Source organism: Meleagris gallopavo, chromosome 5, assembly GCF_905368555.1.
Source record: "Meleagris gallopavo chromosome 5, MGAL_WU_HG_1.1, whole genome shotgun sequence".
NCBI classification, from domain to species: domain Eukaryota; kingdom Metazoa; phylum Chordata; class Aves; order Galliformes; family Phasianidae; genus Meleagris; species Meleagris gallopavo.
This window is the reverse complement of record NC_139408.1, coordinates 57,545,581-57,571,850: the sequence shown is the minus strand read 5'-3', so window position 1 is coordinate 57,571,850 and position 26,270 is coordinate 57,545,581. Positions and strand designations below refer to the sequence as shown.

The 26,270-nt window shown below is 48.0% G+C and overlaps 2 protein-coding genes and 1 long non-coding RNA gene across 5 annotated transcripts in view; 2 read left to right on the top strand and 1 right to left on the bottom strand.

The window, feature by feature from the left end:
• Positions 1 to 13,772, top strand: part of MAP4K5 (mitogen-activated protein kinase kinase kinase kinase 5) — a 59,757-nt gene extending 45,985 nt beyond the window's left edge. For all 3 annotated transcript variants that reach the window (XM_085225914.1, XM_085225915.1, XM_085225916.1), the window contains 15 exons: positions 439 to 649; positions 1,172 to 1,269; positions 1,381 to 1,422; positions 2,030 to 2,114; positions 2,199 to 2,278; positions 5,130 to 5,190; positions 6,183 to 6,297; positions 6,418 to 6,476; positions 7,442 to 7,545; positions 7,950 to 8,127; positions 9,070 to 9,138; positions 9,750 to 9,842; positions 10,623 to 10,693; positions 11,142 to 11,197; positions 12,405 to 13,772. In XM_085225914.1, coding sequence (XP_085082040.1) covers positions 439 to 649; positions 1,172 to 1,269; positions 1,381 to 1,422; positions 2,030 to 2,114; positions 2,199 to 2,278; positions 5,130 to 5,190; positions 6,183 to 6,297; positions 6,418 to 6,476; positions 7,442 to 7,545; positions 7,950 to 8,127; positions 9,070 to 9,138; positions 9,750 to 9,842; positions 10,623 to 10,693; positions 11,142 to 11,197; positions 12,405 to 12,492 — 1,410 coding nt within the window. In that variant the 3' untranslated portion in view covers positions 12,493 to 13,772. The remainder of the gene's footprint in view (positions 1 to 438; positions 650 to 1,171; positions 1,270 to 1,380; positions 1,423 to 2,029; positions 2,115 to 2,198; positions 2,279 to 5,129; positions 5,191 to 6,182; positions 6,298 to 6,417; positions 6,477 to 7,441; positions 7,546 to 7,949; positions 8,128 to 9,069; positions 9,139 to 9,749; positions 9,843 to 10,622; positions 10,694 to 11,141; positions 11,198 to 12,404) is intronic.
• On the bottom strand, positions 12,677 to 15,990 carry LOC116216705 (uncharacterized). The gene is made up of 2 exons (XR_014883818.1): positions 15,850 to 15,990; positions 12,677 to 15,586 (listed from the first exon to the last, which is right to left on the bottom strand). It is a non-coding gene; the product is annotated as an uncharacterized LOC116216705 (long non-coding RNA).
• A 46-nt stretch (positions 15,991 to 16,036) lies between these two features.
• On the top strand, positions 16,037 to 25,235 carry CDKL1 (cyclin dependent kinase like 1). The gene is made up of 9 exons (XM_010712147.4): positions 16,037 to 16,204; positions 17,877 to 17,998; positions 19,954 to 20,026; positions 20,963 to 21,053; positions 21,922 to 22,122; positions 22,531 to 22,613; positions 22,733 to 22,789; positions 23,477 to 23,629; positions 24,205 to 25,235. Exons 1-9 carry the CDS (start codon positions 16,037 to 16,039, stop codon positions 24,304 to 24,306), a joined length of 1,050 nt encoding a protein of 349 aa, XP_010710449.2. The 3' UTR covers positions 24,307 to 25,235.
• Positions 25,236 to 26,270: the final 1,035 nt, after the last annotated feature.

The following is a 26,270-nucleotide window of genomic DNA, read 5'->3' as shown; positions in this document are numbered from 1 at the left end:
AAGGGTGCTTGAAACTCACTCATGCAGCCTCTGCAGTGCTGCCCTTGGATGCTGTCAGTAGGTTGTAAGTCCTGTTAAATACCACTTACAGGCAGGCTTCATGTGCCTTCATGTTTTTGCTGGCTTGCAGTCTGTACAGTCTTGACCTGTGGGAACTCCTGCATTGTGCACTGATCTTGGCAAAGTGGCTTTTAGGTTTTTTTTCTTTAAAGAGAGCATGCTGCGTGAAATGTCCTTTTGGTCAGCGTTCTGCCTGCTGCTGGGGTTTTTCCTTCAGAGAAGGAATACCTCTTAGATTGTTCTTCTGTCAGATGCCTTTGCTCAAAGGCTGATTCCTTTTTAACATAGCAGCAGTGTATCTTGACTTAAACTTTGCCTAAAGTGTGTGCTACCGGATGCCATTTCCCAGGTAATCATCACCTCTTTTGTTTGTTGCAGCCAAGAATAAACAGCTACCCTGAGGAAAACCTCCCGGATGATGAGAAATCTCAGACGATAAAACACTTCCCTGACTCACAGAACAGAGCCCCACCAGCTCATAGGAGGCAGAGTATTCCTGTCTGTGGGCCTCAGGCTGATTCTTCCCCCATTGGTATGACCAGCAGCATCAGTAGCCCCGGATTGCTCACCGCTAGATACAGCGACTTGGGTAAATGCACTGCATTTCCTAAAGGTGACTTGTTTCCTGTAAAAGGAAATCAGTTTGGGATCAGCTTTGTTTTCAGTAGACAGTTATTTTAATACAAACTGACCACAAAGCACATCTTTCCTTTCAGTGTGTGTGCTGGTTCTTATTAGAGCTGTGACCCGTGGAGAAAATGTTCTTCCCCAAACAGGGATGCTCAGCCAGTCAGTGCCTGCACGAATAAAAGCAACACATGTGCAGGAAGGACTGTCTGTAAGGACCTTGGCCCAGCTTTGTTCTCAGTTCTGCTTGGCCCAAGGAATGTTTGGATAACGAGGAACCTGAATTATTACTGTGTATCTTTGTATGCAGAAGAGTAGCCAGCTGTCCTTGAAAGGATTTGGCTACCTGAGATGTCCACGTAAGGCTTTATAGTTCATTATGCTCTGCTCCTAGACATAGGGGAAGAGCAACAATAGAGCAACAAAATATTTTCTATTTCATTATGTCAAGTGAGTTCCAAGGTGTACCTGGGCTTCTTTGTAGGAAATGGGGACGGCATGTTGAAACTCATTGAGGAAAATGCAGAAGGATCCGGACAGATCCCTCAGCTGCCACGTAAAAAAGAGAAAAGAGATTTTCCTGTAAGTACTGCAGCTCTCAGTCTGATCAGCTGCCTCATGTCATCTTTCCTTTCAAGCTAGCGTTATGTCAATGCGTGGGACGTACTTGATGATCTTTCTCTCTTCCCACAGAAGCCAGCAATCAATGGTTTGCCACCAACGCCAAAGGTGCTGGTAAGAAATCTCATTTGCACTCAGAATTGTTGGAAGCCTGCTGTCACATCATGTCGAGTGTCAGAAGGTTTATGCTATGAGCCAACACCTCGTCTGGGCTGGTGTCCTGCATGCCATAGCTGACTACTTTTCATTCAGTTATTTGTGTATTAAATCCTTTTCTTAAAATCCTCCTTTCACTGCTCAGTCAGGTGGTGAAGGGACGGACACCTCGCTGGCTCTGTGGGCTGTGATCTCCACTGGCATTCTCTTTAATAAAAGGGGAAGGGAGGTGGTGATGGGAGAGGGTGTAACAGAATGTTTGTGCTTGTTTTGCCTTCTCACACAGTTGCATAAGCACTCCTTGTTGTTCTTACCAGTAGGTAAGAATTATCCACGTAATTTAGATCCTTCTTTCCATTTCTTAATGTATATGAAGTCTAGGGAAAGGTTTGGAAGGCTGCATTGTAGATTTTGGGGGAAGATAGAAACGTTTTGCATGTTCCACTTAAGTTTGTGGCTGAAGAGAAGGCCGCAGTGGTGCATACAGGTGTGTCTTACGTGGCTGAGTGCTGGAGGTTAAAAGCTTTGGAAACTTGTTTAATCTCTCAGCTTCTGTGTCTTTCAGATGGGAGCATGTTTCTCCAAAGTTTTCGATGGTTGCCCTTTGAAGATTAACTGTGCAACATCGTGGATTCATCCAGATACTAAAGGTAACACTATTTTTTGTGTTTGCAACCCACCTGTTGCCACAGGTGCTAAGGAGCTTCTGAAACAAACCACTTCTTGTTTTTCAGATCAGTACATCATCTTTGGAACAGAAGAAGGTATCTATACTCTGAATTTGAATGAACTTCATGAAGCAACAATGGAACAGGTGATTTGGGTGTATAGAACACACAGAATAGATTTGGGGACACGATGAAGCAGGAAGGTTTTTATGTTAGAAGGGGGAAAGGTGGGATGCTGGGCTTTGTGGTATAAAATGATTCGCATCGAAGTAAACACTGGAAGTCCTAAAATTAATAGTTCCCCTGCATGAATTCTTGCTGCTGCTTATATAACACTGCTTTCACAGGGGCTCTGCACTAAAATAGCTTTCTCCTTGGAGACAACAGATCTCCTGTCATTTCTTTCTCCATTTTATCCCCACTAGATGGCACATTGCTTCTCCTCGGGCTGCTACCGAAGCCCTTGGCCATTTATTTTAGCTGACGTTGTTACCATCAATAAATAGACACTCTCTTCTGTTTCTTGGGCTCTCTAACCATTTTTGAAACCACTTCACACAATCATGGTGGTGTTAATTTGCTTTTTTGGGATCAGAAATAGCAGGGCGTTGTTACCAGGGAGCACAGACAAAAGGAGGAGGCTATGAATGGTTTGGTGGTGCAAAGGATGAATTTGAATTTGATATGATGTAAAGGTCCTTCCAGGTGTAGGGAGATGAGCAAACACCTGAATGTAACAGGAGAACACAGAGTTTGAAGGTTTTAAAAATGTTTCTGTTGTATCAGCAGACTTAATGAACAACAACTTGCTTTTCTAATAAATGTCTAACAAAAAAAAGTGGTGACTGTTGCTGGAGTTTCCCAGGCCTTCCCTCAGTTCTCTCTTTACTCAGTAAAACTAATCTGTCCTTGTGAATTTTCTACATTATTTTATGTAACACTCTTCTCCAAACTCTGCCTGTCGAGGGGTTGGAGGTGCTGGTGGCCTCTAGGGACAGCTCAGTAATGTCTACATAGAACATTTAATGCATCCTAAAATGAGAGTTTCCTTTTCTGAGAGCGCAACCTCAGCTAGCAGAAGTGTGATTGGTTCACTTGCAAAGCTCCAAAGCCTTACAGCAGTGCTTCAGCCATGCTGGTTGGATTCCTTACCACCAAATGTTGGTACCTGGGAATTTTTTTAAACTGTTTCTCAGGTTTTTCATCCTGACCATATCCTCCAAAGTGCTTCCTGTCTCTCCAGGATTAATATCTGCCAATTCCTGAATCGTAGGATCATAGAACGGTTTGGGTTGGAAGGGACCCTTCACACGTGCTTCACATCTCCCTGTTTCTCTGCACCCAGTAGCAGGTACTCTGTTGAAGGAGGTGTGTGTGTACAAGCAGCCTGTTCTGCACGGGTCTCTTGTTACCCCTTGGGAATTTTAGGGACACGGTCAGTGAGCATGGTGGGGACGGGTTGGGATCGGACTTGTGATCTTGGAGGTCCTTTCCAACCCTGATGATTCTGTGAGTCTGTGAATTAAAAAGTTTGTCCTTGAGGCCCTTGGTTGTCTTCCAGCAGCTTTTGAAAATAACTGTTACAGAGACCTTGGGTTTTGAGCCAGTTCTTAAGTACTGTGAAGTAAACTCTACTGGGGCCTGCTGACACGAGTATATGGTCAGAACAGTCATTAACTTGGCTTTTATCTGCTTGTAGCACAAGTTTGTCCACCTCATCATGTAGTCCAGATGTTCTTTCCTGTCAAGCTATTTGCTTTCCCAGTTATCTGCTTGGTTGGCTTCTCCATTTGCCTCCATCTAATTGGTGTTGATCATTTGATTTACATCTTAACCTTAGATTTCTTCATCCTGGCTTATCTCGTGGTTGCCAGTTCATCCTCAGCATTATGCCCTGGTTTCCATTTGCTGTACTGTGGGTTTGTGATACTTAAAGCATAGGGGATATCAGAAATGCTCTCCCCTCTTCCACCTTTTGCTGTGGGGAGTTGTGAACGAAGGAAGCTACGTGAGATTGGAGGGGAGAGACTGAACACACTGGGGGAAGGTAAATCCACTGGAGCTCACTAAGAGCATAGAACCCCTATCTGATTCAGCAGGTTTCCAAGCTGAGGAAGTATTGGGTGTAGCACTGTATGCATTACTTTCCTATGCTGGTCATTTCTTTGGTAAAATTATATCACTTTCCAGTGCCTGTTGGAAATAGGTGGATGTTTGCTTGAACCAGAGCAGCCGTTCCTTTGCAAATCCTGGACTCCAGCATGTCCCTGTTGATTGCAGGGGAGCTGGACTAGATGGCCTTTAAAGGTCCCTTCCAACTCAAACAATTCTTTGATTCTGTGATCTTCTGCAGTGATTGCAGAGCTTCCCTCAGCAGAGCACTCTGCTGTTGCCTTTTTTAATGGCCTGCTTTCAAAACAGCTTAACCCTATAAACTTTTTTTTCTCTTACTGGGTTTTTTTTCCGCATGGGAGACCCTTATCTGTGGATCTTCAATAAATTCAGTCAGCAACAGAAAAAAAAACCAACAACAACAAAATCCACGTCCTTACTGTGTTACTCCTTTCAGGATTGAGACTCCTGGATGCTGTCATTGAAATTCCCTTCAGGAGGCTCTTACCCTTACAGCTTCTCAAGTCCAGGCTGGCTGCCCCTTGTGTAACTTCCTCCCCCTGCACCAAAAGCAGTCCAGTGCCTTCCAGGAGCTGCTCCAGTCTTTGCCCATCGTCCCTTTGTGCTGCTAACTGAAACGTAAAGAGCGTTACAAGTTGGAATGTTCTGGGGGTAGGAGAGGGAAAGAATGAAAGTGCTTCAGACAAAAAAGTGTTGCTAAGCCAGAGCTCCCAAGAGGAAGAATTGAAGGAGAAAATGCCATGCAGTGGGACTTCAACCAACGGCAGTCGCTGTAGGAGCAGTGACAGATGTGGAGCAGGCAGAGAAAGCCGTGGGGATGAATCCCTGTGTGCTTCTACTAATGGAATCAATTTCTCTTTTCAGTTGTTTCCCCGAAAGTGCACCTGGCTGTATGTTATCAATAACACCTTAATGTCCTTGTCAGGTATGTATAAGTAGAAGAAAAAATTAAAAAATGATAAAGAGAAGCACTTAAATCGTAATTCAGTACCGAATTCACTGTTCTGAAGTAGAAAATTGCACTGTTCCTTGTGTTTGTATAGGAAGGTTTTTTCATGAGTGTTTTAGTTGGGAAGATTACCACAGCTAAAATTCAGGTGGTAGAATCTCTTGGCCATGGTTTCCCACCGTTTTATTAACTTAATCAGTTTGGAAAAGATTTGGTGTTAGCTTGAAAAACCATTGGTGTTCGTCAAACTGCTGAAGCTGTCCTTTGATAAAAGCACCCAGAGAGTGTGGAACGTCCTCCTCTTTGGTTCCTGAGCTGGGAGAGCTGCAGTAAGGGCACTCTCAAACATCATAACCAAGTTAAGAGAGGATTAAGCTCAAGCTTGCTAATGCAGCTGCATTACTGCGATGTTGCTGCTGGGTTTGATCCCTTGCTGTAGCCTGGCTGCATGGTTGGAATGAGCCAGAGTTAGGAAATAAAACCAGCTTGAAGTTCAAGGAGGAGGTGGCAGTGAGGTGCTGTTAATCCAGCACATGGATTGGTGGCAAAAAATTGTGCTGCTCTCCTGGAATTTCCAGCAGGGAAACAGGAGTGGTGTGACACACAGACCGAGTGCAGCCTTGTGCCTTTAAAGATGTGGGTTTTGTGTTACACCACTTCCACTGATTTATAGATAAATGTCCCGGGGTAGTTAATTGGTGTTGTGTAATTACAGCCTTCTAAAAATGCGTGGGTAACTTTCAGAGCTTTGTTAGTGTTAATGAACTTTGCATTGAATGCCATGTCTTCTCTATATGCATTATTATCGTTGTCTTGTTTTATTTTTCTTCCTAATTGGACTTGAAATATCTGACGCATGTGGTCCATTTTTCTAGAAGGTAATTTTCTCTACATACATTTTCCTATCGTGCACGGCTCCCTGGTGGAGGCACGTGTGCCACAGCAGTGTGTGCTCTTCTCTCTTGCAGGGAAGACGTTCCAGCTCTACTCCCATAATCTGATAGCTTTGTTTGAACAAGCCAAAAAAACAGGACTAGCTGCTCACATCCAAACCCATAGGTTTCCTGACAAAATATTACCAAGGTACAGGTCTTTCTCTTGCAATTTGTAACAGATGACAGTGCTTTGGAATACGGATGGGTTGGGAGCATGGAAGGTCCTCAGCCTCTCTCGTTGATGTGCTTTTTGTACCTGTTGTTGCAGGAAGTTTGCCTTGACGACAAAGATTCCTGACACAAAAGGGTGTCACAAATGCTGTATAGGTGAGTACATGCATAACTTTCCATTTAATTGATGCGGGGAGTCACATAATCCTAGAACAGCCTGTGTTGCAAAGGAGCACAGTGCTCATCCAGTTCCAACCCCCTGCTGTGTGCAGGTCGCCAACCAGCAGCCCAGGCTGCCCAGAGCCACATCCAGCCTGGCCTTGAATGCCTGCAGGGATGGGGCATGCACAGCCTCCTTGGGCAACCTGTTCCAGTGCCTCACCACCCTCTGGCTGAAAAACTTCCTTCTCATATCCAACCCAAACCTCCCCTGTCTCACTTTAAAACCATTCCCCCTTGTCCTATCACTTCAACAGAAATTTTTCATACCAACTCTTAACCTAAACATGTTGCTATCTAGAGCAAGATCCATTGGGAAACCCAGTGGAGGATGCCAGTTCTGTGTCTGTTTGAAAACTGACCCAGCACTGTCTGAGATATTATGTTACACTTCTGCTCAAGCAGAGAACCAGGTACCCAGCTGTGAACGTGGCGATCCTGTTCAGCTCATCTCAGGTGTCTCCAGTAGGCATATTTATAAATAATTCCCGACGTTAGGCTGCTCTTGTATGTAACTGAGCCAAAAAAACCAACCAACTCTCCATCATATTTATTGCATTAGCTGTCAGAGCTCACAGGGAGTCTCTGGGCATGTGGACTGCTTGGAAATGGTTTTTATTTAAGTCACAACTGAACCCAGACCTTTTACTCCTCTTCCTCAGCCACGGGACAAAGGTGGTACTGTTTTCTGGCCTCTTCTCTGGAACTTAACACATGCTTGTTGTTAGTAATTAGAAGGGTAATTGCACTCATTTGGAACGTAGCACAGAAAACGGTTATCAGTGTGAAAGTGGGGCTGGTTGTTGAATCATTTGTAAAGATATCTGCAATTTTTATTTCCATTTAGTCTTCTGGAATGAAAAAGGTTTGATTTTGTTGTTCTGTTTGTTTGTTTCTTATAGTAAGAAATCCATACACAGGACACAAGTACCTCTGCGGTGCGTTGCAGTCTGGAATTGTTCTGTTACAGTGGTATGAGCCAATGCAGAAATTCATGTTAATAAAGGTAAATATTTCCTTTTGGTTTGGAACATTTGCTTTTGCTTGTCTCTCTTCCCTGCCCCATCATCCTAACTGCGACATGGTTTTGAAATAACCTTTGTGGAATCTGTAATGGAGAGTCCATCTCCATCTCCATCTGGTCGCATTTGCGAGTTCTGAGCCCTTGAAGATGTGGCTTGACACACACTGATTAAAAAAACCAGCGGCTGAAATCATTGCAGTGCTGGATCTAGCCCAGTGCCAGCAGAATGGACTAGCACAGGTCATAGCCTGCACAGCTTAAAAACACACTTAGCAGCAGAGCAGAGCACTCCTGTATCTTTTACACTTTGCGCGTGCCATTTTAAGCGTCACACCTCCAAGGCAGAGGGAAACTTCACAAATGCCTGTGTTGCTTTTTCCCCCCAGCACTTTGATTTTCCTTTGCCGAGCCCTCTGAATGTCTTTGAGATGCTGGTGATCCCAGAGCAGGAGTACCCCATGGTCTGCGTCGCTATCAGTAAAGGTGCTGAGCCAAACCAGGTCGTTCACTTTGAGACAATCAACTTGAACTCTGCTTCTTCGTGGTTTACAGAAATCGGTGCAGGTAAAGCTGGGCTGTCCTGCAGCTGTCCTATAGCCTGCTAACTGCTGAATATCCTCAGAAGTCACTTGGAAACCTTTGTGCTAGGCAAAATGAGGCAGCCTCCCTACACAGAGTGCATTGAAGCTGATCCCAAGTTCCTCTTGTGATGATTTGCCAACCTCAGTGTGAACTATCCTAAAGACTTCATTTTTAGACACGTCTCTTATTAAATTTCCTTAAATAGTAATGCAGACCCTGCTGGTTGCATTCTCATTTGCTGGGGTCAGTCTTAATGCTCTTTCCCCTTCATTCCTGTGTCAAGACTCACATAAATGCATTCCTGTCTGTCCTCCAGCCCCTGGGGGAGGGCTGTTGTCTTCAGCTGCCTATTAAGAAGTAGAATGTTTTGGTTTATCTTCAAAAGCTGCTTGATATCTTGCAGACGCTTTGCTTTGCTGGCTTTCTTGGATATACTTCTTTACATTTAAATACAGCTGTGATGAGAACTTCATTAATTACAAAGTATGCAAACCATTCAACTCTAGTTCAATATTAGCACGATAATCTTTCCAGATGTGAGTTCAGGGGAAAAGAGCACTTTTTATAGGGGGAAAGATTCCTTAATGATTCCTTTTGTTCATTATAATTCCTCTTCTTGAAGGAAGCTGACTTGCTGTGCTAAACTGTAGCATGAAATGTATTTCATTCATTGCCACTGACTGGTAGTGCTTTCATATTGAGTACATGCTTGGAGCTAACGGGCTTGTCCCTGGGCCCTGCTCTGCTCCCACAGCATTCTTGGATTGTGCAGCACTTAAGAAAAGGATAAAAGAATAGCAAATAGAGTAGATTGCAGAACGTTTGTAGTACATGAAAACGCTGTGGCAATCAGCAGAGTTTGAGGGGGTCTCTGAGCTCAGTTTTTCGATGTGAGATAAAATCATCTCTTCCCTTTTCCACAAGGCAATCAGCAGCTGGATGCCATTCATGTGACACAGCTGGAAAGAGACACCGTGCTGGTCTGCCTGGACAGTAAGTGATGAGCACCACTGGGCAGCCTGCTGCCCTCACACAACTCTTTGGCCACAGTCATTTCACCCCTGCCATTAATTAAATGTTCTCTCTCCATTACTCATTTGTACATAACCATTCCTAACACACACCACACAGGTAACTGATGCTTGCTTTTCACTTTGGCTCTCACAATTCCACTTTCCCTCTCAATAGGCTCATCATTCTTGCTTCTTTCCCAACACATTGTAATGCAGCATTGCAGATGAGCATTCAGATACACACACAATGACTGTAGAGTGATTTGTATGCCTCAGAGGTCAGTACCTGGCTGGGAACTCTGCACTGACTTAATCTGCCTACATTTGCAGCCTTGGTGTTGCGTTTGCATTCCTGCACCAAGCTGGGTATTTTCAGGAAGGCCATCAGTAAAGTCTAAAGACATGAAATCTGTAAGAAAGTTTTCTCTATTCATATTGAGAGAAGGGCTTGTTTGGGGCACACAGCACAGCTGTCAGATGTGGGCATTTTGGTTTTGTACCTAAAAGTTGAAAGTAGTATTTCGTACTTCATGCCATCAGTAATCCTTTGCAGGCATGGCTTTTAATGCTTGTTTTTCTGCTTTCCTTAAGAATTTGTGAAAATAGTGAATTTACAAGGGAAACTGAAGTCAAGCAAGAAGTTGGCCTCGGAGCTGAGCTTTGATTTCTGCATTGAGTCAGTGGGTGAGTGTTTGGGTTATCTGCTCTGAAGGGCTGAGAATGGGGGAAGGAGGGCAGCTGCCAGCTGGTGCGTGGCCAGTCAGTGGTGAAGATGAGTTGGCTGTAGAGAAAACCTCTGCTCCCAGGGCTGTGCTGAGTGCCTTTGGTGTGTGCATCTGGGACACAGCTAGTGCTGAGCAGAAACACGAGGAAAACAAAGTGTTGTATAAACAAAGTTTCTGCACTACTGCTTAAAGAATACTGGGTTCTTCAACCATTATTTTAAAGAATCTGGTAATGAAATCATTCAGAGCTGGTGGTTCACTGTGCTCTCTCTTTGGCCTGAGTGGCAGAGTCCTCCCCATTCTTCATGCTCCTGTCTGTTTTGAAGTAGAAGTAATCTCTGCACTGAGCTGTAATTTCCAGCAATCCCCAGTGCTGCTGGCAGTGCGTCTCTGCACTTCTTGCTGCTGTCTCCAGAATCAAATCAGTAGGAAAATAAAAAGCCAGGGAAATGATGGGAAAAAAGGGGAAAAAACAGAGGGCTGTGTCTTGTCTTGGCAAACAGTGAGTGTGTGAGTGGTGTGCTTGGAGCTGAACTGTAGAAAGTAATGTGTGCCTCAGATCCAAATGGTGTTTCCAACCAGGTTTTTATCCAGATTTTAGCTTTGTCCTTCTGTCACGAGTCAAAGTCTCACATGTTCTTTGTCCACGTGGTTCCCATTATCACTGCTGGTGAGAATCCCAGATTTCCTGGTTCTGATAAACCAGGCCTGGGTCTGAGTTTGTGTTCCTCCTCTGCAGTGTGCCTTCAGGACAGCGTGCTGGCCTTCTGGAAACACGGCATGCAGGGCAAGAGCTTCAAGTCAGATGAAGTGAGTAACCTCCCAGTGTCTCCTGGTTTGACTGAGTCCTGCTCCTTATTTACCAGTTGCTCCTTAGGCTCCTCCAGCTGCTCCCCAGGTGACAGTGCTTGTGCCCGGTGTTGGCCCTGTTTCAGCTTGCTGCTCGCTTTCTCTGACTTCCCTGATGTGTTGCCCTTGAAAAGCTCACACTGTGCTTTAAGCACCTCTGTTTCCAGGAGTATCACCCAGGGGCTCTGTGCAGAGGCTGTGCAGATCTGGTGTAAGCAGCAGTAAGAAAAATGATTTAAAATAAGCTTTACTTTATGAAGTTCTTTATTTACTACTAGTTTATCTGATTCAGTCCTGTAATTTTGACTGAATCATATTTGCATTTTTGATTTCTTTCTTCCTTCCAGCTCAGACCAGGGCATCTCATTTTGCCTCTGAAATGGACCTTAATATCTCCATTTTTCTGCAGGTTACCCAGGAGATATCAGATGAAACCAGGGTTTTTCGCTTACTGGGCTCTGACAGGTAATCAGTGTGAAGAAACATACACCTCTTTTCTTTAAATGAGCTTTCCACAAGGATGGGGTTCCATCCCACAACAGATCCATCTGTAGGCAGTCCTGGAGGACAGGTCTCACTGTTTCTACCTGCAATAGCTGTGATGACTTTCATGCTGAACTGACACTATCTTGGCCACAGATCACTTCTGAAAAGGCCTTTGCTGCTCTGGACCCTGAGATGTGGAAATAGTGAAGCAAACTTGAGCTCTTTGAGGTTTGAATGTGCCGTGGTGCATTCACCTTGTTAGCCCTAACACTGCAGTGCACACTGCTGCCTCCAGGTGGGAGATCTTTGCTGAAGCTGCCCCAGTTCTTTTGGGTGTGTGTATTTGTGTATTTCCCCTCTGCAGTCTTTGCTGTGCACCTGAGTCACAGGGGGCTCGTTGTACCTGAGCACTGCCATTGGAATTGAGTGTTCTTCCCACAGCCACCTCTGACCGCAGAGATACAAACGCTGTGCAGCCTCTGGCAGGGCTCTGCCTGTTGTGTTGTTGCATGGTTAGATATTGGGAGGAAGTTTTCCAGCCAGAGGGTGGTGAGGCAGTGGAACAGGTTGCCCAAGGAGCTGTGGATGCCCCATCCCTGCAGGCATTCAAGGCCAGGCTGGATGTGGCTCTGGGCAGCCTGGGCTGCTGGTTGGCGACCTGCACACAGCAGGGGGGTGGAACTGGGTGAGCACTGTGCTCCTTTGCAACCCAGGCCATTCTAGGATTCTAAGACAGGCAGTGGTGATTTCCTTCCCACTGACCCCCAGTAGAGCAAGCTGATCACAAGAATAAGCTTTTGCTGCTATGTGCAGTTTTTTCCATCCTTCTCAAGCTGCCCAGTTCCTCCTTTTATCACTGTCCAGACAGAAGACTTTCTTACTACATTCAGGTGAGCTCCAGTAACACCTTTCTGTCTTGGATCCCATCAGAGCTATGGAGGTGCAGAAGGGAAGGACAGGAGGGGCTGCCTGTGGGTCGGAGGGCAGACTGCTCCCCTGGCCCTTGTTTGCCTTAGTGTTGTTAAGGAAGAGATGCTGCGGAGTGGGAAACGAGGTAACGGGTTTAAGGGACAAAATGCCCCAATATTTAGGAGCTCCTCTCTCCCCAGCCTTGAGAAAGCCTTAACAACCACGTACTCCGTGCTTTGCTGCTGACTGCTTGGCTGTTGTTTGTGTTTGGTTGCAGAGTGGTGGTGCTGGAGAGCAGGCCGACGGAGAACCCAACTGCACACAGCAACCTCTACATCTTGGCTGGCCATGAAAACAGTTACTGAGCTGCAGTGACCCAACGTGGGGGATTCACCGCGGGAGGAAAAAGGAGCATTAGGAAACTCAGTACATGTGGGACTGTGACTCTTTTCTTCTCTTGACACCTACATTTTGCTGTTTTCAGGTGGAAATCAATACATTTTTGCAGCTGGGAACAGCTGGTTCTGTCTCTTGCCACTGTGTGGTTGGTTATGTCAAGTTTGCTTAATAAAAGCTATGATATAAGTAGCCCTTTACTCATTAGTGTAGGGAAACAGAGCCTTTAAAATAATGTTATTCAGTAAAGGTGCCATAAACTGTTAATTATTTTACTTCCCTCGGGTTTCCCGTGCATTCTGTAGATACAGACCTAGTGGCTGTTTCCCCCTTTTATACCGAGTCTTATTCTTAATTAAAAAACCCAAATTGTGTAGGGAGTGAAAGTATCCGCAGAGCTCTTTGGTTTTAAGTCTGCCATCGGTATGGCTTTGTACTATAGACTATTTAATCCTTATTTATTAATCTGCTGCTAGGGTGGTGTAACGGATCTAACTTTTAGCACAGGAAGGTTGCAGAGCAGCTCACAGGTTTGGTTTGGTTGGTTTTTTTTTTACAATTGTATAAAGATTTGATGATTCTTTTCCTTGTAGAGATGTAGTGCATTACTGAGGCTATGTTACAGCGTCGGACTTTGTAAAAATGCAGTTTTGTACAACCAAGTATTTTGTATTGATTTTCTTCTTGCCTGCAGAATTGCCATAAAAGGGATTTTCTTACTTGCTAGACATAGGGGTTGTGTACACAAAATATAGTGGTGGTATTGATGTGTTGCTACCGGGTGGGTGTGTGCCATACACACCCGTGTGTGTGTGCATGTGTGCATGTGTATCCAGCTGACCGGCGGCGTGTATTTTTATATCTATATATATATATTTATATATATATATAAATGTACAAAATATATATGCTTTATTTTCACAAGTTAGGGATGAGCCTGGTGACGGGAGGTGGAAACTGCACCTGGGCATCATCCTTAATGAATGGAAGCGTCGTGTATCGGGCTGCCCTGACGTGTAGATTATTTATGCTGTTCCCAAGGGGAGAGCGGAGCTGCACGGCCCTCTGCTCTGCCCTCCTCCTCCTGTTGGGCTTTGGGTGCCGCGTTCCCCACTGGGTGGTATAAATAAATACGATAAGAAGCAGTATTCTGTATTAAAGCTTTCCATCACCTCTTCCCTTTCCCTGTTCTGTCAGCTGCGTTGTTCTTTCTGGTTTTGTTCCTCCATTAAAAAGCCACGTGGGTTCATTCGTCTTTCTCGTTCATTAAGACTTTGAGGTACCTCGGGCTGATGATGGCATCTGGTTTTGCTACCTTACGTCCACCTGCTTGCTTCAGTCTGTAGGCAGAGCAGTGCTTTGTTGAGATTGGAAGGCTCTGAAATCATGGAATCATAGAATGGCTTGGGCTGGAAGGGACCTCAAAGATCACGAAGCTCCAACCCCCCACCACAGGCAGGGCCACCAACCTCCACATTTCAGAGCTGCCCAGGGCCCCATCCAACCTGGCCTTGAACACCTCCAGGGATGGACGGGGCATCCACAGCCTCTCTGGGCAGCTGTTCCAGCACCTCACCACTCCCTCTGCAAAGAACTTAATGGAACCCTGCAGCATGCAGCATCCATCCTGCTGCCCTAAGAGAGATGGGTTGGGAGCTTTGTGCATCGCTGTAAGGGGCGGGAATGGAAGCGTGGCACTGAGCTGGGCCTGGCTCGAAGCTGCGAGCAGAGCTGGAGGAGGTTGACTGAACTCCCAACCTGACAGATGGAGCACAGGGATGTCTGCGTGGGCACCAACCTGCCTGGTTGGAATTGAACACTGATGGGATGAGCTCACACACGTGGTGCATCAGTAATGTGCTTTGTTACCAGGTGTGGGTGTTCTGAAGGTCAGGAAGGAGCACCAACAGACTGCATGGTGTGTAGTGCTTTATCCACTCAGCAGTGTCATTCAGAAGCAATTCTTGTTACTGACTTGAGGTTTACATCAAGTCTGGCTTTTCAGTTCCATATCCATATCAGGGTTCGATAACTGATGTAAGCTCAGAACCCAAAAGTCAGCCACCACCAAAGCTTGGAAGTTGGCTGAGTGGGCAGCTGGATGGGCACTAGAGAGGGAGAGGTTTAAGTTCCACGTGTGAAGGAAGCTGAGCTCTCCAGCCCTGAGCTGGGTGCCCTGCAGTGGCAGTGCAGGGTGAGCAGTGCTGGGGGAGCAGCCCCAGGTGGTGCAGCCCCTGGATTACAGCAGCAGCTCTACTGCAGAAGCAAAGAAAAGTGAAGCACAGCATGTGGAGGTTGTAGAGGAAGTGTTTGCGCTCATTTCACTCACTGCAGAAGTTAGTTTGGGCTTCATCACTACATAGACCTCAGGGAGATCTCCAAGACTGAGAGAAATCTGCACGTAACATTTAAGTGTTTATGGGGAATAACTGGAGCCAATACCCTTTAGGTCAGGATGCTGCCATGCAAAGATAACCAAGGGAAGGTACTGGGAGTGACACGGGGGGCTGGTGATCTTCTGAATCATATAGAAGGGCTCTAGGAAAGTCCTCCTGTAATCAAACCCCCTTTTGGAGCTGTTTCTCACGGTGTGTTCAGAAATGTGCAGTCTGGTTTTACGGACGGGCGTTGTGCACATAGCTGTGAGGTGCTGATTCCCACTGCAAAGCCTCCCTGCTTCCTCTGAGCAGTTTGGCACCAGTGGCCACATGGCCCATGTCGGGCTGCCTCCGATGGGCGCCGTCTCTGTTTGTTGAGACTTTCTGAACTGTTTTGTTTCATAGATTGTAACCGAGACTGATGGAATGCGTTCCCATTTGGGCAACTGAGGCTTTTTGTTCTGCTGCTGTTTCTGTTGCTGCTCGTTTCAGTCTATGCCAAATAAACGATGCTTTTATTCGATACCTCGGTGTGGTGCGGTGCACTTGCTGGGAACGATGCCTCGTCGGATGGACCTCGGTAAGCTGATCTCTGCCTTCGTGGCAGTCGGTGGGAAGGGCCACAGGCGGGGCTGAGTGCCACTGCAGTCCTGATGGAGCCAGGACACCTCGGTGACCTGCAGTTCTGCTGGGGGACATCGCACAGAGAACCGTAGAATCACTCAGAAGAGTGAGTTCTCTGACCCGAGTTCTCCAAACCCACCCCCATCCCACCCACCCTGCCCACTGCCCACATCCCTCAGTGCCACATCTCCACGGCTCTGGAACGCCTCCAGGGACGGTGACCCCCCCGCTCCCGCGCAGTGTGTGCGAGGACATAAGGTGACCTCATCCCACAACTGGAGCACGCGGAAAGAGAACGCAGAGCTAAAGAGACAGAAGGATTACTGCTGGTAGGAGCCCGCCGGGCTGCTCCAGGTCCGGGATCAGCCTCCCCGCTCCCTGCTGCCCTCGGATCTCGGGGGAGAGCACCGTGCCCGTCCCGGCGGCCCCGGGCGCAGCTCCTCCTCCTCCTCCCCGCCCCGGGGCGGCGCTGACCGCGGCTCCGGGCTCAGGTCGGGGGCGCAGCCGCGCCATGGAGCGTTACGAGAAGCTGGGCAAGCTCGGGGAGGGCTCGTACGGCGTCGTCTTCAAGTGCCGCAACAGGGAGACGGGCCAGATCGTGGCCATCAAGAAGTTCCTGGAGTCCGAAGAGGACCCGGTGATCCGGAAAATCGCGCTGCGGGAGATCCGCATGCTGAAGGTGGGCGGCACCGCGCGGGGAGCGGCGAGCATCCGTCCGGTGCGCTGCGGAGAGGGGTTGACCTGGCCGCTGTGCCCATGGAAGGGATGGCCGCACTCCCGATGGTTTGACCCGGCCTCTGTCCTCGTGGTTTTGGGGGTTTCTCCCCCGGAGCAGGAGGTTGTGTCCGTAGCTTTGTGGCTCGCAGCCCTTTGCTCAGCCTGCCTCTTTCTGCTCTTGTGTTCGTTTGGTCTCCATGGCACCCTGAGGCAGCCGCGCCACAGCCATAGGAGCCCTTTGTTCCTACATTTCCCTTCCTTTGCTGTAACACAGCGTTGGTAGGGGGGCAGCCACAGCGGGGCAGGAGAAGAACAGCTTTACAAACGCCAAAGGAGCCCTAGAAGGTGTTTTCTTCACAGGAGCCATGCAGTCAGCCTGGGCACACCGCATTCTTGCAGTCCACCAAGGTTGTAAGGCTCTGAAGTTAACAAAACCCCACAGAGCTGCAGAGAATGATGTTCTGTTCTGTTCCTTAGGTTGCCCAAGGAGGCTGTGGATGCCCCATCCCTGCAGGCATTCAAGGCCAGGCTGGATGTGGCTCTGGGCAGCCTGGGCTGCTGGTTGGCCACCTGCACACAGCAGGGGGTTGGGACTGGATCAGCACTGTGCTCCTTTGCAACCCAGGACATTCTAGGATTCTGTGATTCCCAGCTCCTTTCTCCATGCTCCCAGCACATGGCTGCTTACTGCAATTCTCCCTTCCACAGAGCTGCCCAGCTTTGCTCTCTGGAGGTGGCCCTCAGCTCCCCAAAGCAGAGGGACACTTCTGCAGGTCACAGTGTTTCCCGATGCCTCTCATGCTATCCACTCATCCCTTATCGAGCCCCTACATATGTAACAACACCATGTTACTGTCAGAGGAGCACGGAGGCCTGATAGCTGTGCTGTTTTAGCAAACAATGCATTAAGATTTAAATAGCATTACAGATGCAGGCAGGAGAACTGCAGAAGTCTCTGGTAACACAGATGGTGGAGCAGCATCCTGAGGGCCGCAGGGCCAGCAGCAGCCCCAGCAGCGCTGGGTTACGGAGTGCAGAGCTGGCTGCTCAGCCTTCTGTCAATAGTAACAGCTTGTTTGTGGCAGCAGTGCCCGGCCCAGCAGCAGCTGTTTGCCAAAGACACGGTGTGCTTGTGTGCCGTTGGTCTGACAGAGCAGTGGGCAGCAGGTGGATCCTGAGGAGTGTGCTGGAAATGTGCAAAACAGAGCTGCAGCATGCAGACCCCACTGGGGGCAGTGGAAAACCAACACTGCTGCTTCCCACAGGGGGAATTGCAGCAGGGGTTTTTGGGGTGCTCCCCAGCTGCGGCTCCTTGCGCATTTCTGCTCCCCACTCCTTTGCAGGCTCTGTCTGATGGAGAGCCCCCCTTGAAGACAGGGTTAGTGTGGCTCCTAGGCAATGCCCTTTGCAGCTCCCTTGCTTAGAAATGTGTTTGTTAACCCATCCAAATTCTGGCAACAGCTTGGAGATGCTGAGTCCAGGTAGTTTCTTTACGCTTATCAGAGGAGCCCTTTGTTTTCCTCACTGTGTGTTTGTCTGTTAGTGTGTGCTTCCCCAAGGAGAGCTGCTTTTCATAGCGCTGCAAAGCCTGGGTACGTGCAGTAACCAACCGACCTGTCTGCTGTGTGTTACAGCAACTGAAACACCCCAACCTGGTGAACCTGCTGGAGGTGTTCAGGAGGAAGAGGAAGCTGCACCTGGTCTTTGAGTACTGCGACCACACCGTTCTCCACGAGCTGGATAAGCACCCCCGGGGGTGAGTGGCCCTTCTGTCATTGGCAGCTTGGAGCAAAGGAGCCCGGGCTGTCCATGGGAGCCCACTGCAGCTCTGCAGAGTTCCCAGAGGAATATCGTTCATACCGGTACAGGTTTCTCATCACGGTGCCCAGGGTTACCTGTGGCTGCCCATAAGCCCACGTGTGCTCCTGCATGGTGTGGCTCATCATCAGCAGAGGGGTGGCCAGCAGGGACAGGGAGGTGATTGTCCCCCTCTGCTCTGCTTTGTGAGGCCCCATCTGCAGTGCTGTGTGCAGGTCTGGAGCCCCCAGCACAAGAAGGACAGGGAGGTGTTGGAGAGGGTCCAGAGGAGCCACAAAGATGATCAGGGGGCTGCAGCACCTCCCCTACAAAGACAGGCTGAGGGAGCTGGGCTTGTTCAGCCTGGAGAAGAGAAGGCTGTGGGGTGACCTCATTGCAGCCTTCAGTACCTAAAGGGAGCCTACAGACAGGAGGGGAGTCAGCTCTTGGAAAGGGGAGATAACAGCAGGACAAGGGGAAATGGTTTGAAGCTGAGGGAGGGCAGATTTCAGTTGGATGTGAGGGGGAAGTTGTTTGCTGTGAGAGTGGTGAGGTGCTGGAACAGCTGCCCAGAGAGGCTGTGGATGCCCCGTCCATCCCTGGAGGTGTTCAAGGCCAGGTTGGATGGGGCCCTGGGCAGCCTGGGCTGCTGTGAGATGTGGAGGTTGGTGGCCCTGCCTGTGGTTTGGGGGAGGTTGGAGCTTCGTGATCCTTGAGGTCCCTTCCGACCCTGTGATTCTGTGATCATGGTGAGCAGGGCACTGAGCCGGAGCATTGGGTGGTGTGCAGCTGTCTGGGCAGCAGTGGGGCTGAGCGGCTGCAGGAGGCTTTGTGTCCCACTGCTAAGAGGTCAGGGCTGTGGCAGAGCCCCCAGCATGGACACAGCCCATAGTGATGGCACTGACCTGCTGTGTAGCAGAGCAGTGGTGGAGTCCAGGAGTGTGTGTTGGCTGGCAGGACTTCCTGAGCTGTGCCTTGCCGAGCTCCCAGGAGTCAGATACCCTCCTCTGCAAACCGCCATGTGCACACAGTGTGAGCTACGAGAGCAGAAGGAACATTTTCCAGGTGGAGAGGGTTTGTTCCTTTGACACTCCCACCTATTATATCCTCCTTAATTCATAGAATCATAGAATGGCTTGGGTTGGAAGGGACCTCAAGGATCACGAAGCTCCAACCCACCCCAAACCACAGGCAGGGCCACCAACCTCCACATCTCACAGCAGCCCAGGCTGCCCAGGGCCCCATCCAACCTGGCCTTGAACACCTCCAGGGATGGACGGGGCATCCACAGCCTCTCTGGGCAGCTCTTCCAGCACCTCACCACTCTCACAGCAAACAACTTCCCCCTGACAGCCATACTTGGCTTTTGATCTTTGCTCCTGAAGAAGGTAAAGCCTTTCATGGTCAGGGTTAAGAAGGGAGGGCTGATGCCTCTTCACACGCTGTTCTGGGTCGTCTCACCAGCTTCATCCTTCTGTCAGCACAGCACTCAGCCTTCTAGGATGTTTCTGCAAGGAAACTCATGCTTTTCAACAGCTGCATCAGCACAAGACTCTCTGTTTTGACAGCGGAGAGTGTCCTGAAGCCAGCCTCTTGCATTTCATTTTGGCTTATCTTTTTATTGATGATGAATCAAAAGTCTTGCAGCATTAAACATAGGAAATAAAATTGGTTTTGAGCTTGAAACTGGCTGAGTGGCACCAGATGCTCGGGCATGCTCTGGGTTGCCATACATCATGCTCTCTCATTGTGCTGACCAGTTGGGGAAGTGGTGCTGATGGTCCCTCAGCTCCTCCTGCCGTGCTTGGACAGCAGTCTCTCAGGAGAGCTGTGCCTCCTGCAACAGGCTCTGCTTTCTCCTGTAACAGTGAAATTGTTTGACCCAAATAGTAAAAATGTGCTCTCTTATAACAGGGTTCCGGAGCATCTGGTCAGGAGCATTACCTGGCAGACCCTCCAAGCTGTGAACTTTTGTCACAAACACAACGTAAGTCCTCTGAGCAGCACTAACAAGAGCTGTGATGTGCCTTTGGGTGAGACACAGATTCTGATGCTGTTTTCCTGATGGCAAAGTTTTCTTGGGAAGAAGTCAGATGACATTTCTGCTGAAAATGGTCATCTGAAATAGCAGTGTGTACCCACAGCAGTGAGAGCTGGTAGAGCAGCTTTACAACCCCTCCTCTGCTTTCTGGAAGCTGGCACACAGGGACTTGCTCAGAGGTCTGTCCTGCCTCTAGGATTTGACTTTTTCTGTCTCCCTTTCTCAGTCTGAAAGATTTAATGGAGTTTTAAAGCTGGGGAACAATTAGATAGCACAGTCTGACCTGCTGTAGATCACAGGTGATGAGGTTTTATGCAATGACCCTTCTCAGGAACTCTGTGATGCTGGGTTGGCAAGGAGCACTTCAGCCCTTAGGAGAAGAAACTAACAGCAGCTAAATTGAGCAATTCTTTGTCCAAGGGCCAGGTTAAATAGAATCATAGAATCACAGAATGGCCTGGGTTGCAAAGGAGCACAGTGCTCATCCAGTTCCAACCCCCTGCTGTGTGCAGGTCGCCAACCAGCAGCCCAGGCTGCCCAGAGCCACATCCAGCCTGGCCTTGAATGCCTGCAGGGATGGGGCATCCACAGCCTCCTTGGGCAACCTGTTCCAGTGCCTCACCACCCTCTGGCTGAAAAACTTCCTCCTCATATCCAACCCAAACCTCCCCTGTCTCACTTTAAAACCATTCCCCTTGTCCTATCACCACCCACCCTCACAAACAGCCGTTCCCCCTCCTGTTTATCCGCTCCCTTCATGCACTGAAGGCCACAATGAGGTCTCCCTGCAGCCTTCTCTTCTCCAAGCTAAACAACAGCTGTTTTCCAAGCTAAAATAGCTGTTGATGTGAATTGGTTTTTACTTTCTGATTTTGTTTCTAGTGCATCCACCGAGATGTAAAGCCAGAAAACATCCTGATAACGAAACACTCTGTCATCAAACTCTGTGACTTCGGATTTGCTCGCATGCTGAGTGAGTGCTGCTGCCTGCCTCCATGGGTGATACATGCAGGGCTCAGTGAAGTGCAGGTTTGGGCTCTCAGACCTCAGTAATGTTACATCTTGTGTAACATATAAGGGCTGGTGTGTTTTTACGAAGAGGTTCTGCTGAAGGCACTGGAGATGCTTGGATTGAGATCCCCAGAGCAGATTAAACAGGGCTAGCTCAGACAGTTGAATGCCTCTGTAAGTGATGTCCCTGAGCTCCCTGCTGGTGCTGAGCCGGGGATGGCGGCTGGCCTGACCACTGCTTGTGCAATGCTGGGGCACAGCTGGAGCTCCCTAGCAGGAGGGCTCCCTTTGGCAGAAGGTGCCATCTCTGCAAACAATAGCTTCACATTTTCCATCGTAATAAAGCCCCTGATTTTATTTTTGTAGCTCTTGTTCAAGCGAATCATGTGGGCTTTGAGAGCTGGCATGGGGCCTGCGGCCGAGCTCTGTGTTTTCATGTTGAGAAAAACATTCTCTTGGTTTTTCCCAACTCCTGAGTGTTTGCAAGGTTGTGTTCTGCTGGTGGGCAGTGACTCATCCTGTTCCTGGAGCTCACGTGGGTCCCGAAGGTGCTGTTGATCATAAAATCACAGAATGGCTTGGGTCAGAAGGGACCTCAAGGATCACGAAGCTCCAACCCCCCCCAAACCACAGGCAGGGCCACCAACCTCCACATCTCACAGCAGCCCAGGGTGCCCAGGGCCCCATCCAACCTGGCCTTGAACACCTCCAGGGATGGACGGGGCATCCACAGCCTCTCTGGGCAGCCTCTTGTTGCTGCCCTGAGCTGTGTCTGCACCCTTCTGACCCCACACCCCGCTTTGTTCCTCTTCTTCCTGACCCCAACCCAGCTGGCCCAGCTGATTACTACACAGACTACGTGGCCACCAGGTGGTACCGCTCCCCAGAGCTGCTGGTGGGGGACACGCAGTACGGCCCTCCTGTGGACGTGTGGGCAATAGGCTGCGTCTTTGCGGAGCTGCTCTCCGGGGTGCCGCTGTGGCCCGGCAAGTCGGACGTGGACCAGCTGTACCTCATCCGGAGAACGCTGGGTAAGGACCAGGCTCACCACGGCTGGATGAGGATGGGTTTTCTCCGTGGATGCTGCTGTGCAATGATTGATTTCTGGGCTGGGAGGGAACAGAGCTCCGTGTTTAACTCATAGTGGAATGAGTGGAGAACTGTGATGTTTTGCTGAGCAATGTGTAAAAGCACAAAGGTGAGCTGAGGCTGTAAAATTCTTAGCTAGGAATATAGTTAAACTTCCAATTCCTTGATGTGACTGATGGGGGGTGTTCACAGAGCAGTATTTTGTTGGCTCCTCTGATGGTACTCGGTCTCTTTAAGTGTTCTCTTGGATGCTGCCAGCCTTGCTAGGAGATCGGCTTGTTCTTAGCAGACACTGTAAAAGCAGCCAATTGTTCTGATTGCTTTTAATTCTGTTTTCTCCTTGCTCAAAGGGGATCTTATTCCCAGGCACCAGCAAGTGTTCAGCACCAACCAGTTCTTCAGCGGCGTAACAATCCCGGACCCAGAGAGCATGGTAGGAGCTCCCTTCAGACGTCCTCCCCTCGAGCTCAGCACTAACCAGCAATCCATAGGCAGCGTGGTGAAAGAAAAGCTTGCTAATACAACTACTTTTCTTTTTTCTTCTTTCTCCAGGAGCCATTGGAAATGAAATTTCCTAGTATTTCATACCCTGCTTTAGCTCTCATGAAGGTAAGCAAAGTGACACCATGTGGCTGAGCTCCTCAACCCCAAGCACGTGCCCACGAGGTGAGGAGCTACAGCTTGAGCTCCACACTGAGACTTAACAAATGCAGTCTGCTTTGTTATTCAGATGGTAGATGGTTTGAGATTTGGCTGCTGAACGATCAGAGGTTCATAGAAAAACAGAGCTGAAGGGGAACTGGAGAAAACTTTTAATCTGCTTCTTGTTAATCCGCTCATCTTTAGCACAGACATGGAAAACAAACTGTTCCATTAAGATGCACCAAGTGGAAACTGTGAGGGTGAATGCATTAAAATTAAGGTGCAGCTTTAGGTAGCACCAAACCCTGGAACAACACAGCTAGTGATGCACTGGTTTCCTCAGTTTAAGAAGAGTGTTCTAGTTCAACTGGAAGTCATGGGCTTAACTTTTCTGAGACTTGATGGTTTGCTATAGAACAAAACTGTCCCTCCAGCCTTAGTTTCTAAGTATTGCCTTCTGCAGAGGTGGCATTTGTTCAGTGTGAGCTGCTTTGCAAGCTTCCAGCTGACACTAAAAAGCCAGATTTGTAGAATTCCTTGAAAAATAACTTATGCATCCATCTGTGTAAATACTCATTGGCTGTTGCAAAGAGATGGAATCGTGCAGACCTTTATGTATCTTTATGTTCTGTGTGATCCTTGGTCTTTTCTAAGGGCTGCCTTCGTATGGACCCTGCGGAGAGGCAGACGTGTGAGCAGCTGCTGCAGCACCCCTATTTTGACAGCCTTAAGGAGGCAGATCTGGGGAAAGAACATGAAAAAGCAGCTCGGAAACCAGCCAAGCTGACACGGAAGCACGTGCCAGGGGTAATGTTTTCATAGTAGTGTTTAATGCTCAGTGTCTGTGGAGGGAAGTTGTTTTCTTTACGTGGTGCCCACAAGTTGGGCTCAAGAACAGGTTAGGCATTTCATGGGGAGGTAAAGCTCTCACATTGAAGCAGCCTTAATTTTAGCCCGAGGAGAAAATCACAGAATCACTGAAGGTGGCAAAGACCTCCAGGATCCAGTCCAACCAGCCACCTACCACCAGTATTTCCCACTAAACCGTGTCCTTCAGTACAACATCTAAACAGATCTAAAAGGAATCTCCTGGTTAAAGAGTAACTCACTGCAGGCTGAATTCTGCACTGCAGCTCCATCGAGTGACTGGAGGTAGGCAGCACAGCAATGTGACAGATGAGGTTTATTTAGGAAAGTGCATTCTTGACAAGGTATAGCAGGACTGCTGAGCAAACTGCAGGTGCTCGGGACTCTGAGTTTGAAAAGAACAGGACTGCAGTATGAATAATTTTATACCTTACGTTCCTGTTTGAAAGATGAACTGCATGCTTTCTCCTCCTTTCAAACAACTGCACATGATGTAACTCTTGCTTTACTTCCAGTACCTGCCTCAGTTAAGCAGCAGCAATGTTCTGCCAGCTTTGGACAGCAAGAAGTACTTCTGCAAAACAAGGAAATCCAACTACCATTTCCCTAACATCTAAGTGGGTGGCAGATGAAAAACTACCTAGTGTTCAAAGTTCCAGTCCTTCAGAACTCATAAAAGGCCATGTGGTGGAAAACTGAATTAATACAGGTGATGATGTATACAGAAATGGACTGTAAGGTACTCTGGGCTACTGGTGGAAGGAAAGTGGTGCACTCCAAGCTCACGTTAGCCAGTGTTCTGTGTAGAGAAAATATAATTCTTCTTTACTTCAATTTTTCTTTACTTATAATTCTTTTTACTTTAATTTGTGATTGCCTGCTGGCTCAGGATGACTGCAAAGCAGTGTTTACAGGTGAATCTCGAGAACTCTGTTGCCTATCTATCAGCTGTATTTCAGACTCGGCAGGAGAACTGTAACCCTGCCAAATAAATCAGAGTCACTGTGGCCAGCTAACAGATCCTGCAAGGGCCTGTAAACCTATTCCCTTTGTGAGTGGAAGACAGATGTGTGTGTGTGTGTGTGTGTGTGTATGCAGCTGAGGTTGGTCCAGCTAATTACAAACCTGCTGAAATAGCAGTGTTTTAAAGATATGTCTATCTTGCATAAGGCATAAAGCATTACGAGCACAGGCATTGACTTAAACTTACTGGAAGGCTCCACAGGCACTGTGAACAGAAGGAGAATGTAATTACTGAAGTCTGCTTTTTTCCTTTGGCCTTTTCAGAACTTCTCCTGTCTGTCTCTTCCTTGCATTACGAAGTTATTTATATTTGCTGGTTTTGTCATGTGAAGTCATTCGCCTGTAGTGTTACAGAAATTGTTTTTATCAAAAACAATTCAATATAATTTATAACAGTAGCCAGACACGGGCAGAAATTTTGCCTAAGTCTGTGTATTAGAACAAATCTTGGATTTTGCGTAATTTCAGATGTAATATTGTGTTGATTTTTAATAAAAAAAATATAGCTTGTTTTTCAAGTTTACAGGATGTGTTTTACTATGTAAGGTTTTAATAATGGTCAAGATACTGCCTCTTCCTACTTGAAAATTAGAGCAAAAATGTTTTCCTTTTCCCAGTTCTGTTATGTGTTCAGCAGCAGTAAGAGCAATTTCGGTGAAACAGAAGCTCCATCCTTACTGAGCATAACTGCCTACCTTATATTCCATATTATATTTTAATCCTGGACCTTGTCAGGTGGTTCTGGTTATCCTCAAAACGCTCTGGCATTGCTGTATGGCTGAGTCATCTAATTCTGTGTATTTGCTAAGCACCCAACATCCATGTGCAGCTGTGAACTAACAGCCTAGCAGTCAGCTCTTGGACACAGCCCTGGGCAGTGCAGGCTGGAGGGAACTTCCCTTGGCGCCGCTCCTGCCTGCTCCGTGCTAGGAGCTATCAGCTAGGACAAAAATGTTATCCCTTCCAGTGCTTGGCATCTTTTACTTCTGAGGATAAGGTGGCAGCTGGGGATAATAAAAGAGGCTCTCAGCTCTGGCACGGTAGCCATGCTTGGGGCATTACTCTGAAAGTGGCTTTCTTGGAATCATCACCTCCCATCTTTGAACCAGCACCGAAGCTCAGGAGCTGACTAAAAAGGATGTATCTTTCCTGAGGGTGGATGACTCTCTTACTTAGTGATATGGTTGCAAGTAAAGAGGTACAAAGGTTTAGTCCATGTGAGTGTATGGCAAAAATGTACAATGGCTCATTGAAGAGAGCCTACCTCTCCACAAATCCAGACAGTTGGTTCATCAGCTCAGATTTTATGAGGATGGACTGCTTGTCTGCAGCTCAGTCCAATGGAAACAAAGACTCTGCCAATCTAAGTGTGAACAACAGAAAAAAGGCCCAGAAGGTACTGTCACTCATTAACTAGGTGACACCTTCAGACAAAGTAAATGGCTGTCATTCCAACTCTAAGGATTCTACGACTCTATGATTCCCCTGGCATCAACACTGTATAATAAATCTGCACAGCACTGTTGCATCACAGTACTGACATTCTACACAAGAACTT

Excerpts from the sequence above, each read along its gene's own strand:
- CDKL1 (XM_010712147.4), top strand. The coding sequence starts at position 16,037 with ATGGAGCGTTACGAGAAGCTGGGCAAGCTCGGGGAGGGCTCGTACGGC. Across the intron at positions 16,205-17,876 it reads GGGAGATCCGCATGCTGAAG|CAACTGAAACACCCCAACCT; the intron begins GTGGGCGGCACC and ends TGTGTGTTACAG. Across the intron at positions 21,054-21,921 it reads CGGATTTGCTCGCATGCTGA|CTGGCCCAGCTGATTACTAC; the intron begins GTGAGTGCTGCT and ends ACCCCAACCCAG.